At 37.5% G+C, this 18,671-nt stretch overlaps 1 protein-coding gene across 1 annotated transcript in view; it reads left to right on the forward strand.

Moving 5' to 3' along the window:
* The window catches only part of LOC124238365 (T-cell receptor-associated transmembrane adapter 1), a 33,575-nt gene that overhangs the window by 3,500 nt on the left and 11,404 nt on the right, over positions 1–18,671 (forward strand). Inside the window, exons 2-3 of the mRNA XM_046659266.1 lie at positions 8,128–8,238; positions 15,767–15,803. Of these exons, the coding sequence (XP_046515222.1) occupies positions 8,128–8,238; positions 15,767–15,803 (148 nt within the window). The remainder of the gene's footprint in view (positions 1–8,127; positions 8,239–15,766; positions 15,804–18,671) is intronic.

Raw genomic sequence — 18,671 nt, forward strand, 5'->3', positions numbered from 1 at the left:
AACGTGCTACATTCAGAGAGTCACCAAGAACGTGCCTAGTTTGGCACCAAACCACCACTACAGTAAGAAAAACTCGTTTTATGAGTGGAAGCCATGAGGGTTGTTATATCAGAACTTTTAGTTTGAACTTTCTGGTATGCCTAAAATAGATACACACATTCACGCAAATGCAAAGAATGCAAAGAAGAAAGAATACAAATGCAAAGAAGAAATGGTCTCTACTCTGACAGAGTTTAGAATCCAAGAAAGAGAAACCATCAGGAAAAGCCATATTCTATATACTCTAAACTCATACATTTGTCTCAGTTAGAGACCCCCTGAAGGAGAAACAATTAAGGCATTATATTTATTGCTTTTCTACTGTTAATTGTTTAAGTAAAGGCTGCTGTATGAATTAAACCTGCCGGAAGAAAGACATCACATTTGCTTAGCTGAGTTTCCTTCCAGAGCACATGTAATTGTGAATTCCAAATGCTGTCCAAGTACCGTTGGCTTTAAGGGAGTCAGAGGTCTTATAATTAAACTTAGTACTGTTAGCTCCCGCTGGTTGAAAGCTAGATAGAAACTTGAATCACAGTTTTTCCAGCTGACATTGCCCCACTAATAACTTCTTGAGGCCTTTGGCTTTTTAACAGTGTAAATAGCTAAATTCAAATTGTGTGGGCGTTCTTTTTCAAATGATAAAAACTCTGTAGATGAAAGTAATTACAATTAGTGAGTAATGATACTGAAGACTGCATTTGTTGGGCAGGAATCTTTAAGCACTTTGTGCATCCACTATTATAAGAGGCACTGTGTACTGAGCAGATACACACATGGGTCTGGAGATTTTCATACTGTGTACAGAAAATAACTGGGAAAGGGGAGGTGTGAAGTGTGTGTGTGTGAAAATTTATACAGATCTACCATTCAAGTGGAAAATCTCCACCCTTTAGCCACTCAGTCTCTTCTCTTCTCGTTTATGTTTTATTTTTCAGAATGGGGGCATTCATTGTTGGCAGTCAAAAAATAATGAACGTTATCAAGAATGTCATGGGATACAAAGCTTCTAAATAAAATTCTTCTTATTTAAAACTCAGATCACATTACAAAAGGAAAGATATATTGGAAAACAGAAGGGTTATATAGAAATTACAGACTCCTAAAATCAGAAGAAAACTGGAGATCTTGCTAAACCAACACCATGCATTAGAATTTAGCCCGTGTTTTAGAAGGCCTCCAATTGGTTATGTGAAACAAATTTACTGTTACAGCAAATAACAAAACCCAGGCCCAGAGGAATGTACAGTGTGGTCCAAATTCTTGTCTTAGTGTTGCTGATATATTTCATGAAAATTATTAGGACTTTCCTCAAAGCCTTTATGTAAGATGTAGGCTCATGATATTGACTTGGTTGTTTCTTTGCAGCTGAGGGCAAAATGATCTTCTTGTAGCAGTTAATGGCCTAATACAAATTTTTCAACGCTCCCTTTAATTAAAAAGGAGAAAGGGAAACTTTTCATTTAAATACAATTTTGTGCAAATAATAGGATAATTTATAGCTGGAATCAGTGTAATATTTAAAGTAAGATTAGGGCTTTCTGCTTACTGCCTTAAAGTATACCTTTTTATGTTGTGCTATATTTTATTTACCCAAACCACAACTATTTATTGAAAATATACTAAATACTAGATGCTGTGAGAAAAGGAAAGAAAAAAAACACTAAGTAGGATAGAGATTGAGTTCATTATTTCTCTCAAGGACAAGCTCTAGAGATTTGTTACTGTTTTCTACGTATTTATTCGCTGTCTTATCCCTTCCCCAGAAAGAGAGGTATTAGAAATACATAGAACAGCATAAGGGCCAACCAAATAAATGACAACTAAGGGAAAATAAGGAACAAAGGATACGATCAGTTCGCAAAAATGAGTATCATATAATCCTGGAGATTTGCTTAAGACAGATTGTGTGTCAAATGACACACAAGTACTGACAATGATCAATGACAATATTTATAAGGACTATAAGAGTAAAAATGCATCAGTTGGTGAGGAGATCCCCAGCTGCTTATACATGAGAACAAAATGATGTACAGTCACGTGTCGCTTAACAATGGAGATAAGTTCTGAGAAACACGCTGTTATGCAATCTTGTCGTTGTGTGAACATCATAGAGTATACTAACACAAACCTAGATAGTATAGCCTACTACACCCCTAATCTAGATGGTACTAATTTTATGAGACCACTATTGTATATGCAGTGGGTCATTGACCAAAACCCGTTTATGTGGTGCATGACTTTATGAGACTGTCTTCTAGTCCCTAGCAATCCTATAATTAATGAATTCAATGGCAAGTTTCATACAGTTGGTTCTTTTTCTCAAAATGGGACTTATTTTTCCCGAATAACAAAGGAGGAAAATGGAAGAGAACAAAAAAGAGCAACAGAGAGTTTTTCTCCCCAAAGCCCCCCGGTACATAGTTATATATTCTTCGTTGTAGGTCCTTCTAGGTGTGGCATGTGGGACGCTGCCTCAGCGTGGTTTGATGAGCAGTGCCATGTCCGCGCCCAGGATTCAAACCAACGAAACACTGGGCTGCCTGCAGCGGAGCGCGTGAACTTAACCACTCAGCCACGGGGCCAGCCCCGAGAGTTTTAATTTTTATTTTCTGACTACAACCTGAAGTTCAGGTCTCTGTTGCCATTTTAGGGCAGATTGTCAGCTGAGATGAGAGCAGGTTTGATATTCTCTTCAGAAATTTTGGGAAGATAACTGGGGCATGTCACAGCATAGAAAGTCATCAAAGCCCATTCTACCTCCATTCAGAGTTAGATTCAGAGAGAATCTACAGGCAGGGTCACAATTTCCTTCCCAAATCAGTTCTGCATCCTTTCAGCATGTGTCTGAGAGAATGATGAAGGTCCCAAAGTCTATGCTGTAGGGATTTGATGCAATGACTCTAGATTGGACTATTTCTAAAGCAAGGTTAGAAGTCACTCAGTTGGCCAAAGGTAAATTATTAATACATCCATTAAATGCTTAATTTTAAGCAATGCAACTTTCTGGTCAACTCTATAATAAATTAGCTGTGAAATGTGTTCTTAGGTAAGTTATAGTATACTATACTATGATACATAACTACTGGGCTAAAAAAGATAATGAAGAACATCTGTCAAAAACAGTAATTTGAATTTTAAGTAGTTACTCTTCCGTCATTCTTTCTCTGACAATAACTAGAGAGAACAACTATTTCATGAGGTTACTCTTGGTTTATGAATATTATAAGCATATACGAAAACATCCATTTTTCTGTTCTCATAGTAGGTGGGTATGCATTTAATAAGTAAAAATAAACATATTAGATCTTTAATGTAAAAGTTGAAGAGAAGAGAATGAAAGCACATCCCATTTTCTGCTTCCTAAAATTATAATGTGTCCATGAGGAGATTGTTTCTGCTCACCTTCACTCTTCTGTTTTTAACATCCCAGTTTCGGGTGAGCATGTATTTCCTAGGGTTGCAGTGGGCTCATACAGCTTACCCCAACTAGTGATGTTCTCTAAATTCCCTTCCAAGAGGTTTTACTGATGCTAATCAAACTCCCCAAAGACTGATTTTTAAGCAAGAAAATAAAAATTTTCATTTATAGTGGTTACCACTCCCATAAATCTAATCAGATAGCTAGCTGTTAGCACCAACTTCCTCGTATCAAGTTTACTGGGAAAGAAATTAATAATCCGTAGGTTTTTTGTTAAATATAGATCCAGGGCAGAGAGAACTAGGATGCTGTTGATGAGTCCTTTCACCAGAGCCACAGTGGCCCAATGAGCTCCTCTTCTCACAGGGCTCTATTTCCCAGCTGCGGGGAGGTAGATCCTTTGTCAATAGCACTAGAGACAAATGTAATAGAATCCTCAACTTGTCTCTCCTGGGCTGTGGATGTGTCTGGAATTCACACTTGAGCAGAACCTTTTCTGTTGACTGTGGTCATTACATTTCCCTTCTTCACTCCAGTTTGTCAGTGGACACGTTTACTGAGCACCTGTTTCATGCTGAATAAGTTGCAGAAATAATAATAGGAGTCTTACTAGTAGTGAGATAAGAATAAGAATAACCTTGGCTAACATTTATTGAGCATTTTATTAGTGAGAAACACTATTCTACAAATCTCATTACATGTCTCAACTCATTTAATCCCCATAACAATAAGTACAATGAGGAAATTGAGGCATGAAGACAAAGATGAATATAACATTCTTTCTGTCCTTTGGGAAGTTCACAGTTTAGTGAGGGAGAGGTTTTCCTGCATAAATGGTTGATTCAATACTTGTTGAAACGAAGAGGGATGCATAAGATGTCACTTGGTGAGGGACAGGCAGCATTGAATGAATGCTTCAAAGAGAAGGTACTCTTGAAGGATGACTAGGAATTTGTCAGATACTAAGGGGAAAGGTAATTCAGATAAAGGAGTAAATAGGCAGAGACATGAGACATGAAATGGTAAGTATGGAATCTATTGGAAATTTCAAGTGCTTCAGAATGATTGGAACATGCTCTATTATTGGGTGGCTATGGGAGATAAGTCCTAAAAGAGGCAGGAAACCTAAAGTAACACTTTTGTGGAAGTTGTTCATAGTAAGAAAAGAAAAGTGTGATGTCCTCTATGTTTAGGGCAGAGATAGGAGCAGGCAGCTTCTCCTGATGGACCTCCAGAGAGAAGGCTCCAGAGAGAAGACAAAGGAACAACTTTCTCCAGAAACCACAGAGGAGGGGCGTACACGGAAACAGTATGTGGAAAGATAGTAGGTAGATCATGAGTAGTGGTTGATGGAGTGTTAATTCACCAACAGAGCCATAAACATAACGTCAGGGCCAATTGAAGTAATAAAAACAGAGCCCAGATGGACCTGAGAAGGGTCTGCTTAGTATTGTATTTTAAAACCTTGGCCATCAAGATATCAAAATCCTTTAAGATGTGTATATCCTTTGATTCAGCAATTCATCTTCAAGAAATTTTACCTAAAAAAAAAATATTAAGGTGGGTATATAGTTTTAGCTAAAGATATTCATCACAACATTGCTTATATAACTAAAAGTTAGATGCAACTTAAATGTCTAAGGGATTGCTTAAATAAATTATGGAAAATCCATACAATGGAATTGGCAGCTAAAAGAAATGAAAGCATCTTTTTTTGCTAGGAAGAGAAGCACACTATAAAATTATTGTTGGGAAAGTCGAGTTCAGTAGAGTCAGTATAATTGAATCCTATGTCTCCGTAACAATTTCTACACAGAGAATAATAAGTTTGGAAGTATATTAACCAAAGTGTCCACAGTGATTACGTCTTGATAATAAGATTGTGATTGATTATCTTTTAGTTTTTTCTTATCTGAGTTTACTAATTGTCTTTAACATTAAACATGGATGATGTCTATAATAAGTCTGGCCTCTTTGTAGCAATTAAAGGTCATTTATTTAAGTGTCACCAAATACAGTGACTGTGGAGGATGAGTGATCAGAGTCTGCCTTTGGCTGACTAAACAGCCTGAAAGGATAGTTGTGTTATACCTCAACAGAAAATACAGTATGTGCCCTCAAATTGTTTTAAAATGTGGAAGAACTTAAAATGGTACCTGGACTGTGGGTCCTTAAGTGACATGTACAAGAAGAAGAAAAATCTTTAACAATAGAAATCTTTAATTTAATCATTAATTTAAGAATAGAAATCACACATTAATACCCCTGTATAGTGACAACAAAGAGAGAAACTGAGACCCATCTGGCAAGCGAGACAGCTTGCTGGCTTCATTTTCCACAATTATAGTTAAATCAACCACCTGAGAAGGATTATTATCAGTTGGAGGTGGGGCTCAATCTGTCTCTGAAAGCTTTCCTTGAAAATTCCCTTTGACCCAGCAATGCTACTCCCAAGAATCTTTTCCACAGATAACCCAAATATGCACAAAATGTCTGTGCAATGACATTTCTTGCATTATTTTTTGTGAGAGAAAAACGTTTTAAAAAGTCAGAATGTCCACCTTAGAGAAATGGGTAGACAAATTATATTACAGCAACACTGTGGAATTCTACGCAGCCACTAAAAATAACATACTAACACGGTAAAAATTCCCCAAACACATTTATGTTTTAATAGAAAACCTTACGTGTTATTCTATATTTCTGTATTGCTGAAATTTTTAAAATTTACACTCAGCAGGCACTTTTTTTTTAATAAACAAACATAAAAATCAAGTAAATAATTCTAAAAATATATGCAGTACCACACAACGCCTAGAATTTCTAGTATATTTAAAATAGTTAATAAATATTGTGTTGTAGAATTCTCCTAAATATTTATGGGTTTATGATCATGATGAATAAATGAGGCTCCTCCAAACTTTAGTGTTTTTAACCAAATTAATTGGTAAGTCTACTGCAGAGGATAAAAGACTTTTCAAGTCTTCTTGATTTTCTTATACTTTATGAAACATAAAAATTCCCTTAAAGAAAATAAAAGCACACATTTCACTACCATTAGCAGTTATTTTTTCCCATTTATTAATTAATTCCTAAAAAATTTTTATAAATCATGTACTATGTGTCTGGCACTGCAGAGCAGAAAGCAGAAATGCTCCTGTTCTCCGCGGAGCTTGTGGTCCTTTGAAGTTCTAATAACATGGCACAGAATGAAAGAGGAGGTTGCACATCTTAGCGGACAGAGATGCTGGTGCTGAAAGAGCCACAGACTAGTCCAAACAAAAGCAATGTATATATGAATAGGTGATACGCATGCATGTATATGTACATCTATATCGTAAATGCATATACATGTACATTCTGTATATGGAATCATCTGTATGCCTAACTATGCTGGTTTAAAACTAAATGAGGCCAATAAATAACTCAGCTGCTTACACCTGAGAACCGAATGATGTACGGTCATGCGTCACTTAACAAGGGAGATAAGTTCTGAGAAACACGTTGTTATGCAATCTTGTCGTTGTGTGAACATCATAGAGTGTACTTACACAAACCTAGATAGTATAGCCTACTACACACCTAATCTAGATGGTACTAATCTTATGGGACCACCATTGTATGAAGGAACATGATATTCACATTGCATTTCTAAGTATGTGTTCACTCATCCACGTCCCCAACTAACAGAGAGTTCCTGAGGGCAGAGATTCTGTTTTCTTTACCTTTGATTCCCTAACATGGGGCACAGTTCCTAGCACAGAGGGGGTGTCTTATTGATACTGGTTCAATACGTAAATATATTGTAGCACAGAATCACCATTTCCTTTTCTGAGATCAGCATTCATATGGATATATGACTACTAAGATCATTACCCTAATTACACATAAATATAAATATTATATACAATAAAGTATATAATATTATATATGTGATATATAACACTATATATATAATCAGGCTAATGATCTTAGTAGTTGCTCATATATGTGTAAAGGTTGCCACAAATAATAAGGGCAACTGACAGGCAATATCCCACAGAACCTGCTTTACAGCTCAGGAATGAAAAAAGAGACCTTCACAGGGAAGAAAGGGAAGCGTAATCAACTTTCCATTATCCAATCATAGGGCTTTAAACAGTATGAGAAAAGCTCCTTATGATCAATCTTGACAAAACTGGGTTTCTATGATTCCAGAATTATTATTTCATTCCAACACACAGTAGCCTACGCTACTGGGATTAACAGACGGGACGAAGTAATTTTCTGTAAATAATGAAGGCATGTATGATTATAGTCTGAGGATTAAAGAAAGGGGAAAGTATAGCAAAGTATGATTCCAGGTAATTTGAATGTTCTTGGTTTTGAAGCAAAGTTTTTATAATCAGTTGCCAGTTGTCAAATTTTAGTAGCTAGGCTAAAAGCGTCTTCCAATTCATCAACATTAAGCACGTAGGAAACTTGCTTCCTTTTGGCCATGCTGAATGCAGGCACTTATCGGCAGTACTGATTTTGAAATCTGTAAGAAGCTGTCAATGTTAATTTCTTGGTGGAGGATTTGTCCTTTGTTGTGAACAAATGCAGTGGTTTTAGTTGCGCGAATACCCAGTTCAAAACAAATGGGTGAGCAGCTGCTCTATTAAGGGCATGTTTGCTTTTGTTTGCAGGAAGCTCTGGATGCCCTTTTTCTGTCTGGGCAATTCTGGCCTTCTTGGGTTTAGCTCTTGTTGTATCGCTGATCTTCAATATTTCCTGCTATGTGGAAAAGCAGCGACAAGGTAAGACATTTTGAGAAGTAGCCATATGGCACCTGCTTGAATGGAGACTGAGCCACTGGAAAACCTACAGAAGAAGACAGTTTTATGAAATGTTATCCAACAGGATATTTCTGTCTCTAGAAAAGCTATTTGATACATTCTTTTCACACTGAGGGTTCTCTTAATTTAAGAATGTAACCCATATTAGAAATGTAGACAGACTCCCAATCTTAGCTTTATCTCTGCCTTATGGTATAGAATAGGAAGCGATTATCCTGGTAAAATGTATTTTTCCTCCTCCAACTGAACAACCCATGAAATTAGTCTATTCTGGAGCAGCCATAAACGTTCTCTCTGATGTTTGATGAGAAAAGGGAAGACTAGACCTTTAAGGTTCCACTCACACCTACTCAAATTTCTCAGCATCAGTCGGGTCCTCTAAGGTGCAGTAGGCTCTGCTGGGATCAGAAGGAAACTGGAAAAGCAATAGACTGAACCACAGGCTCGTTATCAAATACTCAAGGGCACCTGCCGTGTCAGCTTTCTTTTTAACAAGCTGGGCAGCAGTTTTAACCATGTGACTTTCACCCTCATGTGCATTATTGAAAGAGTGTAATGCCAGTAACTGGAAAAATCTTTGCATACTGTAGGCATTCAATATATGTTTGTTGAATACATGGATGGGTGGATGGATGGATGGATGGAAGAAGAAACTTTAACTATTTCTGGGAGGGGTCTTAATATTTTAGAAGCAAAAAACTATTGGGGGCAGGACATTTAAGTGGTAATAAATGAATAGAAAAGAAAAACACATTTCCTTTTTGTTTTTTTGGTGAGAAAGCTTGGCCCTGAGCTAACATCTGTTGCCAATCTTCCTCCATTTTGTATGTGGGAGGCCGCCACAGCAAGGCTTGATGAGTGGTGTATATGTTCGCGCCTGGGATCAGAACCCGCAAACCCCAGTCTGCTGAAGTGGAGCGTGTGAACTTAACCGCTATGCAACCAGGCCAGTCCCCAAACACATTTTCTTTTAACAGGTGAAAAGAAATAAAGTGAAGTTAACGAAACTAAGTTAGACATGGCACCAAGAAAAATTTCATGAAGCTAATTTAGAACAATGGTCAGATCCTGGAGAGAATCCTTGATCTTTTTAGGAATGTCTTCTTGAGTGTTGATAATGCTAATGTAAATTACGAAGAAGAAGGCGTTAATGTCATGCAGGTTTGAAAAAGAAGATGAGAGGCCCTAGCAAATGAAGTAGCATAACTGATCAATAGCAAAATCAAGGATAAGTGCCCAGTTGTTTTTCTAATTCTTCGTCCAAAACATTCCACCAGCACACGCTGCTTTTACATTGTTGACCAAATGTCCTCAACCAGAACCCAACACTTTTTTAAGATCTCTATTACACCATTTCTATGCCAAAGATGAAATTCCAGGCAAGCTGTGCGTTTTCATTAGCGGTGATTTCATCAATTATTTTTAAAATCAAGTGTTTTTTCAAACAAACCTTGTAAGTCAGATTCACGAACACTGCATCATCGGATATCTTTTTAAAAAATTTCCTTTGTAGAAAAAAATAAGCTAAAAGCAGCACTTTTCTTTAAGCAATGGCTTCAAATGACTATATTTTAATTTCTTCTTTAGGAAATTTTATGAATGCAGATTATATTGTCACCTGTATTAGAAAAAGGTGAATTGAGAGCTATGGAGGTGAAATAAGGTGGAAACCAGGACAAGAATAATCATTTGGACTAGTACTTTACTCATCCGTTGATCCAGTAGTAATCCTCTGGAGATGTGTGTGGGCCCAGGCAACAAATGGGTTTTCCAATTCTCATTTTTAGTAGTTTGTACAATGGAACTTATTGATCCATATTCACAACATTTTGCCACCATACAAATTCCTTTGGGGACTTGTTTGGGTATAATGGTTAGTTGACAACTGCTAAAAGATAGTAGCATAACTAAAAAAAGAGCAGGCTTTTTCATTTTTTTAAAGACAGATTTCTTTTATTATTTTTCTTTTCAATTGTACAAACGCTTACTGCCTCAGCCATGTCATAAATGTCTATTGCCTACAAGCAGTATGGTGGGAAATAACTTTCTTTAAACAAATAGGAAATAATAACTTACATTCATTGATATATTTTTAAAAATCAATTTCAGTTCCCTCAGTTATTTTTAACATGGTGGCTTTTGAAGTCAACTTGACAAGAATTAGAACTCTGCTTTCAGTATTTACCTGGGAGATCTTGTACAAGTCATAAAACTTTTCTGAGTTTCAGCTTCCTTATCTAGAAAATGTAGAAACTACCAACTAGACCATAGGTCTCTTGTGAGAATTATATAGATAGCTCAGCACAGTGCTGGGGACTTAGCAGGTCAGTCCTGGACAGGAGACAGCCCATATCCCTGATCTTGATAGCCCTGGTGCTTCCTTCCCTCAGTTCCACAAATATTTGTTAAGAGCTTACTATGGCTACATGTCACCGGATTTAATTTTAATGTCTATCTCTGGCTTCTTCGCTGCTCCCACCATCCCTAACCTCTGCGAGCCCTCCTCAGCTCCTGTCTCACTTCCTGCCCCCACCTCTGTATTATTTAACAAGTCTACAATAACCTGAGTTTTAGCAATAACGGTTGTGTTCCTTTAAGTCACATACAGGTTCATTTTAGAGAGTGTTCTCTTGGCTTTCCTGGAATTGGTTCTACACATTAGCCTACCGCAAGTTATTTTCTTTGAGCAGGAATGCATCCTCCTCAGGTGGGGCACCCAACCCTGGGTCTTGCGCTGTGTTAGTGTGCAAACCTGAGACTAGCCCTGCAGCAGTGGTCACTGATGCCAGAAACATACCCTCGTTCTCATCTCATCTCCCCTTTTTCTTTCTGCAGCCGCTTCCCAATCATCTCAAGTTCTCCTGGCATCTTTTCCAAGTATTAGTAATAACTGCTGCCCTTTCTATTTCATATGAGCAAACAGTGCTATCTCCCTTTCTCACTCAGAGATGCAGGTAGGTTTGGGATTAGCTCCTTTCCAGTCTTCCTGAAGACTCCTCCCTGCTTTGTTTCTCCTAGACAGACAGACAGACTGGAAGAGATTCCTTCACATTAGCCAGCTTTCCTACCAGTCGGTCTGCGGAACGCAATACCCCATATCTGGCCTCATGTAACTTTTTATTTTTACATCTTTGTGCTATTCTTTGTGGCTAAGAAACTTGCAAGATATGACTCTAACTTGGTGAACTCTCAGTGAGTACATTTTGCTAGCGTATTAAATAGCTCACAGAAGAAAATCTCTATTCCAGCAACAATAAAATATCTACACATTGAATCAGATAGACCAGATAAGCGTGCCCTTGATGTTTTCTGTAGCAGTGCTAGGTGGAAGCTTTGAAATGGAGCTCTCCCTTCCCCCCAAAATAAGTCTTTCATTTTTATGTGATTCTTTGTCCAAATCTGTTCTTTAGGAGGATTATATTTATTTCTCTTTCTGATAGGAATGCATTAGCGATTTCCTCCTTTAAATCCCCAAAATATTCTTTATCCAACCTTTCTTCTCTGTCTTGACAAGAAGGATAAACAAGTGTATGGTTTGCTCATACATCAAAGTCCTATCACTATATCTGCACATTTTTCACATTAAAAATGTATCAAAAAATTTTTATGATAGAGTTTAAGCCATGTGCGGTGGTTTCTTGTTCTGTATTGCGCACGGAAAGGTGAGCACTATAAAGAGGCAAACATAAAAGCAAATGTTTGCTCACACCCTCTCCACCATGCACCTGACCGCAGTGTTCGTATCTGAATCACAGGAGAGGATTGCAGAAACTCGCCCAGCTCTTCTCTCACAGAGGCTTGCAAATGTAACAGCTTTGTAGCAAAATTAAAACTGCTTTTTTTTGGTTTTTTACTAAATATCATTGAAATGATTAGGTGGCTTTTAAACCAGGCCATTTATTTCTTTCTTTCCCTTTTCTTTTTGATGAGGAAGGTTGACCCTGAGCTCATATCTCCTGCCAATCTTCCTCTTTTTACTTGAGGAAGATTGTCCCTGGACTAATATCTATGCCAATCTTCCTCCATTTTGTATGTGGGACTCCAACACAGCATGGCTTTGTGAGTGGTGTGTAGGTCCACACCTGGGATCCAGGCCAGTGAATCCTGGGCCACGGAAGTGGAGCACAGAAACTTAACCACTACGCCACCTGGCTCACCCCTATTTTTAAACAAACTTATAAGCCCTCATGACAGAGCTAGTTCTTTTCTGGAGCCTGAGCTTACTGACCTTTCTCCTTAGCTGTAACCTTTCAACATTTGGTTACTACGCCCCTATTTAAAGAGGTCCTCTTCCATCACACTTCCCACAGGAAGGATTGCAAAACTAAAACCACATAAGTATGATTGTCCAGCTCCAGATTACACATTTAAATCCTCAGAGGAGTGTTGAATGTGGCGTCCTTGAACTCTGTGAGTTCCCTTCCAGGGCACTTTGCAATATAGTTGGTCTCTATGTATAATGTCATTTACTCATTATTTTCTTCCTCACATGGTTTTAGTTCCTGTTCTTTCCATCTAAGCACTGCATTATTATATTGAATCCTTTATACGGTTGCTTCTACTTCCTTTTTCCCACAAAACTTTTTGGTCTAAAACTTTTTTTACTTTTCTCTGCTGGTAATACTTCCAACTACATTTTCTTTCTACAGAGCTCTCCTTTTACACTGTATATCAGTATGCCTTCCAGGAAGCAACATTCATACTCTGCGCACCTCCAATTGGAAGAGCCACATTATTTTTTTTAAATATTAGTCTGTTTGGGGAAATATTTTTACAAAACCCCTGTTTTTTCTTATTCTACTTAAGTAATGTCACTATTTTGTTTTTAAATTTTTTCTTTGTTTTTTTAATCTTTTCTTTCAATTTAACACTTAGTTGGGGACAATTCTTTTGCCAAAGGTGAGATTTGGTTATTTCATTCCAAATCAAGCTTTACTTACAAATCTTTTACCTTTAAAATAGCATCTAAATTCATATCAGTTTGTTTTCAGCTTATCCATTAAATGAATTCCCAATTCAAATCGGCACAATGAAATTGAGACTTGTTATTTGATATGGATTTAGAATGCATAATGTTGAAAAACAACTTTGTCATTTTCTAAAATGTTTTTACAAAAATTGTTTCATTTATCGTCCACATCTACTCACAAAATATAGGCATTATTAACCCTACTTTAGGGATAAACTGAGAATCACAGTTTTAAAGTGATTTGCAAGTTGTCACACAGCAAATTCATTGAAGAGCTGCTCTAACGTCTTCTGATTTCTCACTCTGAATTTGTTCCATGATACATCAGGCTTTGTGTACAAGTTTGACTAAATTTTTATATAAGCACTTTACTTCCAGGCAAAGCTGAATGATAATTAATGACCCAAGTATAAACATTTCTATCATACAAAAAGAAACCAACGCATTATTTATTTATTTTAGATTGGCCCTGAGCTAACATCTGTTGCCAATCTTCCTCTTTTTTTTTTCCTTCTCCCCAAAGGCCCCCAGTACAGAGTTGTATATTCTAGTTGTAGGTCATTTTAGTTGTGCTATGTGGGACACTGCCTCAGCATGATTTGATGAGTGAGTCCTCACCTGGGATCCAAACCTGTGAAACCCCAGCCGCAGAGGTGGAGCATGTAAACTTAACCACTTGGTCATGGGCTGGCCGCCAACACATACTTTATTACAATTTCCTGGTCTATATGAAATAATTTCTATTTTTATGCCTATTGATTATATGTATGTTTCTCAAGCTTTCTGATATTGTTGGGCTTCCAACAACTTGTGGCTATGTGCAACAGTAGACTTCAGTAGGCTCCTTCCAACATCCATGTGCATTTATATTCATAAGACTAGTCTAATCTGACGACGGTTGAAAGTAATCACATCTTTTGTATGCAGTGGATGGTAGGGCATTTCCTGTGGGCTAGAAGAGGGGTATTTTGGATCTGTCCCAAGTGGATTACATTCATCATTTTTGGTCTCACAGCTGCTCGGTATATACGTTTTACAAAAACTTCTCACATTTGGTCTTCACAGAATTCTTCCAACCACCTTGACATGTGACACGTCCATTTCATATTCCAATGTGATGATTTTAATAATTTGTTCCAATACTGTTTCTCTAAGAGTTAATGACCTCTTTCGAGAATAACTCAACTTTCTTGCACATGAATCTAACTAAAAATAATCTGTGTAGTTGTTTGATGACTTATTCAATTATTTGGAAATGTTTTTGCTAGTTCCTTACCAATACACAATGTTCATTTATATATTAAAGCTGAAAGATCATCATTTGGTTGCTATTGTCTCTGAGTCATTGTCAGAGACTTAAATAATGCTGGGTTTCATTTTTATAGGAATAACTTATGCAAGATTTTAGCTTTTATTTAATGCCAGGTTAAATAATATACAATCAAGATATAATAAATATCATACTATATACGTCCATCCAGTTCAACATCGAAGAAAATTTACCAATGAACAGATGACATAGATTTCATAATACTGATCTCAATTATTAAAACTATACTCTAAATTTCCTTTCATTCCCTTCAATAATTCATTATGAATCAATTGCCTTTCACTAAAATATATTCTTGAAAGTATTGTTTCCAATTTTGAAATCATATATTTAATTTGAGGTAAAAGTGCTTCCTTTTATTTGCCTTTGAACCACCACCTTCAAGGCTCAACGCTGGGTCACTTTCTGAGACTTGGCAGATAATTTTGTCACGGTTTTGCGATCCTACATCAGGTCTCTGGTCAGTCTTGTTACTGCAGACAAGCATGTTGTTTCTTTTAAAAGCCATTCTACTGTTTTGATTAATTTTAGAGACTGTTTCCAACTTTTTCCTGATCTCTTCTCCCTAGAACCCCTATCTCTTCTTGCCCCTATTTGCACCATGTGGATGAAATGGAATCACAACCAGAGCGACTTCCTGAGCATCGTTTTTCTGTTGTTGATCATGTGTCAAGAAATGTTAAGACACTTCAAAGATAGATAAACAAATAAATTAACAAAATTGTCTTCTATGGATTTTTTTTTTTTTTTTTTTTTTTTGGTAAGGAAGGAAAGCCTATTCAAGTTATCAAGGGCAAAGAAGGAAATTTTTCAGAAGGAGGCAGACGTGTTTCATGGAACTCAAAGTCAGGAAGGAGCGCTGTGCCCCACAGTGGACTGGCACCACAGGGAAGGCAGGGGCAGAGGTTCCAGCGTTCTCAGCTTGGTGTTTCCCCTGCATAAAATGGCCACACATCTGGCTCTACATCACTTCCAAGCTGCACTGCTTGTATCCCCAGTTACCAAGGGAGAATACGATTGGCCCGAATCAGGGAAGATCTTGATCTCTAGTTCTATCAGTGGTGGCCGAGTGGTTTGATTAAAGTTGTTAACTGACATTAATGCAAAGCTCCCCTCACTACACTCTCTGGAAGATTCAACAAATGTGTAGCAACATTTCTTTTAATTTGTCTATTTTGAATATCTTTCAGGTATAACATACAGGTTCTCTGATGACTACATTTCCCGGTACGTAGAAAATGAGTTATATATTGTGTTTCCAAGGTAATATGGGAAAGTAACAAGTGCTATGTTGCTTATAGGTTTGGCTCAGGGATGTTGCGCTTGGGTAAAAATAAAATGAAAAGTGAATTTTAATTACTTTACTCCCATCTGAACATTAAAAGCTGTAGTATTATTATCTGCCCCAGTAACCAACTCATCCTGAGTCAATGAGAGAGCTGAATGAAGGACAAAATGAGACTCTAAACTAGTATCTACAGAATTCTCATTGATTTCAGCAGACAGCCGAGATTGTGATTCAGATAGATTGTCAGGATGCAGTCTCATTATGTATGGAATTGTGTGGCCTTAAGAATCCAGGGTGGAAAGGAATCTGGCAACACTTAATAAAATTTAAGATATGCATAGACACATATATAGACAAAGATGCCACATGGTGTGCTGTTTTTAGGGGTAATGTCAGTCAACAGGGAAATGTGATAAATCAACTCTAAAATACCATGCAGTTATACTTATAACTTATTCTCTTTAATAGTCAGCTAGTTGCAGAGAAATTTGTATAGTGTGATACTTTAAAAAAAAAAAAAGGCTTATGACATAAATCGTAATAAAGAAGTTTCATTTTCTTGGAAAATATATTCTGACCCAAATGTGTTGTTAGATTGGAGATTTCTCTTTTAGGATAAAAAAAACCCTCTAAATATAGAGAATTTCCTAGAGGACTCTTCAAGACCTTTCTGAAATGTAGACTGAAAGGCTGAAAGGGCTTACAAAAACACAAAGCTTTCTTGCTGGGTAAGATAAGATTATAAGCTTTTTGTTGGCCTCTAAAAGGTCTTTTTAAAATTCTTCTCTATGTGGAAATGTCTCTGGCAGATTCAGGATCTGGGCTGCAGGCAGACCCACACAAAAAAGTAAATCTTTATTTTTATGACTACTTTTAACATTGGATTCTATAACATGAGATAATTTTCAAGTCATTATTAGCTCAAGTCAAAAGTGATTTGCTGATTTGGTTACAACAAATAATGTGACAAAGAAAATCCTATATACCCACGTAGAAGTTGACCTCTTTGACGATTGATTTGATGCTTATCATTTGAAAGGCAATTAAGATACAATGTGATAGAAAGTGTTGTGATTTGATCATTCTGCTGGAGACTAGGTTGGTGGTTTTTGGATTCGGATGGCAAGAGTCAGAAGGAAAAACTGATAAAATGCAGGCAGGCTCTTAGCTGTAGGGCAAACGTGGAAAAGAGGCTGGTTCTTTTATAATATTCATCCATTCTGTAAATATTCATTCAACAAATAGGTACTGTGCTAGAAAATAGAGACACAAAGATGGAAGGATGCACATCCTTCCTTCAAGGACTTAATAATCTATCCAGTGTCATAAATCTCCAGTTAGGCAAAACTTCAATATACAATGCCGATTTTATCTATAAAAAGTGGCTGGCATGTGAATGCACAGGTTTATGTATGTGTTTTGCAGCTTGTCTGACAGTGTAGTTTGGGAGCTAAACTTACCTTTGTAGGAGGGGCATGGAGGCTCCAGGATAAAAACAAACCAACTGGAGCAATCTCCAGCCACTCAAACTTAAACATTGAAACAGCAAGTGGAAATAAGGGCTATCTTACTTGGGCAGGGCTAGAATTCCTGACGCCTCCTCAGAGCTGGGATGATTTGAGGGTAGGATTCCCCATTGCACCCTCTCCCTGCTTCTACTCAACACCAGGTGGGAAGCTACGCTGGAGGGGAAAGAAATTTTCTTCTCTGACCTTATCTTCCTGAGTCCCGCCCCGCCCCCACCCCCCGAAACCCCCCCCACCCCCACTTCCTGCACTGGGCCGTCAGACCTACTTCAAGGACAGTGTAGCAACTACATCTAATGGAAAGTCAGATACACACTTCCTGATATTTAAGGGGATAAGGCAGTGGGAATGTCATGGATTTGAGATCCAAACAATTCTGGATTTTAATCAAACTTCCTAGGTTTGTAGTGTTGAGAAAATGGGCGTTGGTGAACTTCATCTGAAAAATCCAGATTATAATTTAATACTTTCCTTAAAAAGGGTAGTCGATAAAGAAACTGCTGCTTTATTGGATGAAAATTAAGGTCTAAGAAAATTCCTACCCCCTTGGAGCACATTCCTCCTCTAGTTTAGGAGAGCAGCTCAGTTCACGATTACTTTAAGGCTATCGTGACTCCTCAGTTTGAGTGTTCCTCTCAAAAACTTGGACAAATTCCCAGCGGCTTTTGCGCGGTCTGCTCTTGGGTGATGTTGAAAGGTGTTTTTATCAGAAAACATGTCTCATCTCAGCTGTTCTTCTACCGTAAGACAATTTCTTGGATTTCTGGGGCTCTGCAGGCTGGGATCCTTTCAAGTAATTTTCTTGGGATTCTAATGGTTTATAATGTTGTGTAACTTCAGGTGTAATTATTGTTTATCAATTCCTGAGTACACTTCATCGTGCTCACCCCTTATCCCATTTGCAACAACATGGATAGACCTTGAGAGTATGATGTTAAGCAAAAATCTTATTCTTGGTTGCCCTTTTGTCACCCCTAGCTCTGTGTCACTGCTCTAAGATTCTTTCTGTATCTCTTTAGAGTTCTTCATGCTGGCAGATTTTCCCAGCCTCCTTTCCCCCAAAACTTTAGCGAAAGACCCTTCCTTTTAAGTGCTCCAAAACACTGGCAATATAGGCTCCTTGTGTTTAAGAGATTTTACAAAGAAGTGGCCATAATAGAAGGGAATTTGAACACTGATCCAGAGAATAAAAATTTAGTGTCAGATATCATTGCTCCGAGGGTCCATTAACCATGCCCCTCAGAGGGAGCAGTACTCGTTCTTAGCAAACCCTAGTCATAC

This window comes from Equus quagga, chromosome 4 (genome assembly GCF_021613505.1).
Source record: "Equus quagga isolate Etosha38 chromosome 4, UCLA_HA_Equagga_1.0, whole genome shotgun sequence".
Taxonomy (NCBI): Eukaryota; Metazoa; Chordata; class Mammalia; order Perissodactyla; family Equidae; genus Equus; species Equus quagga.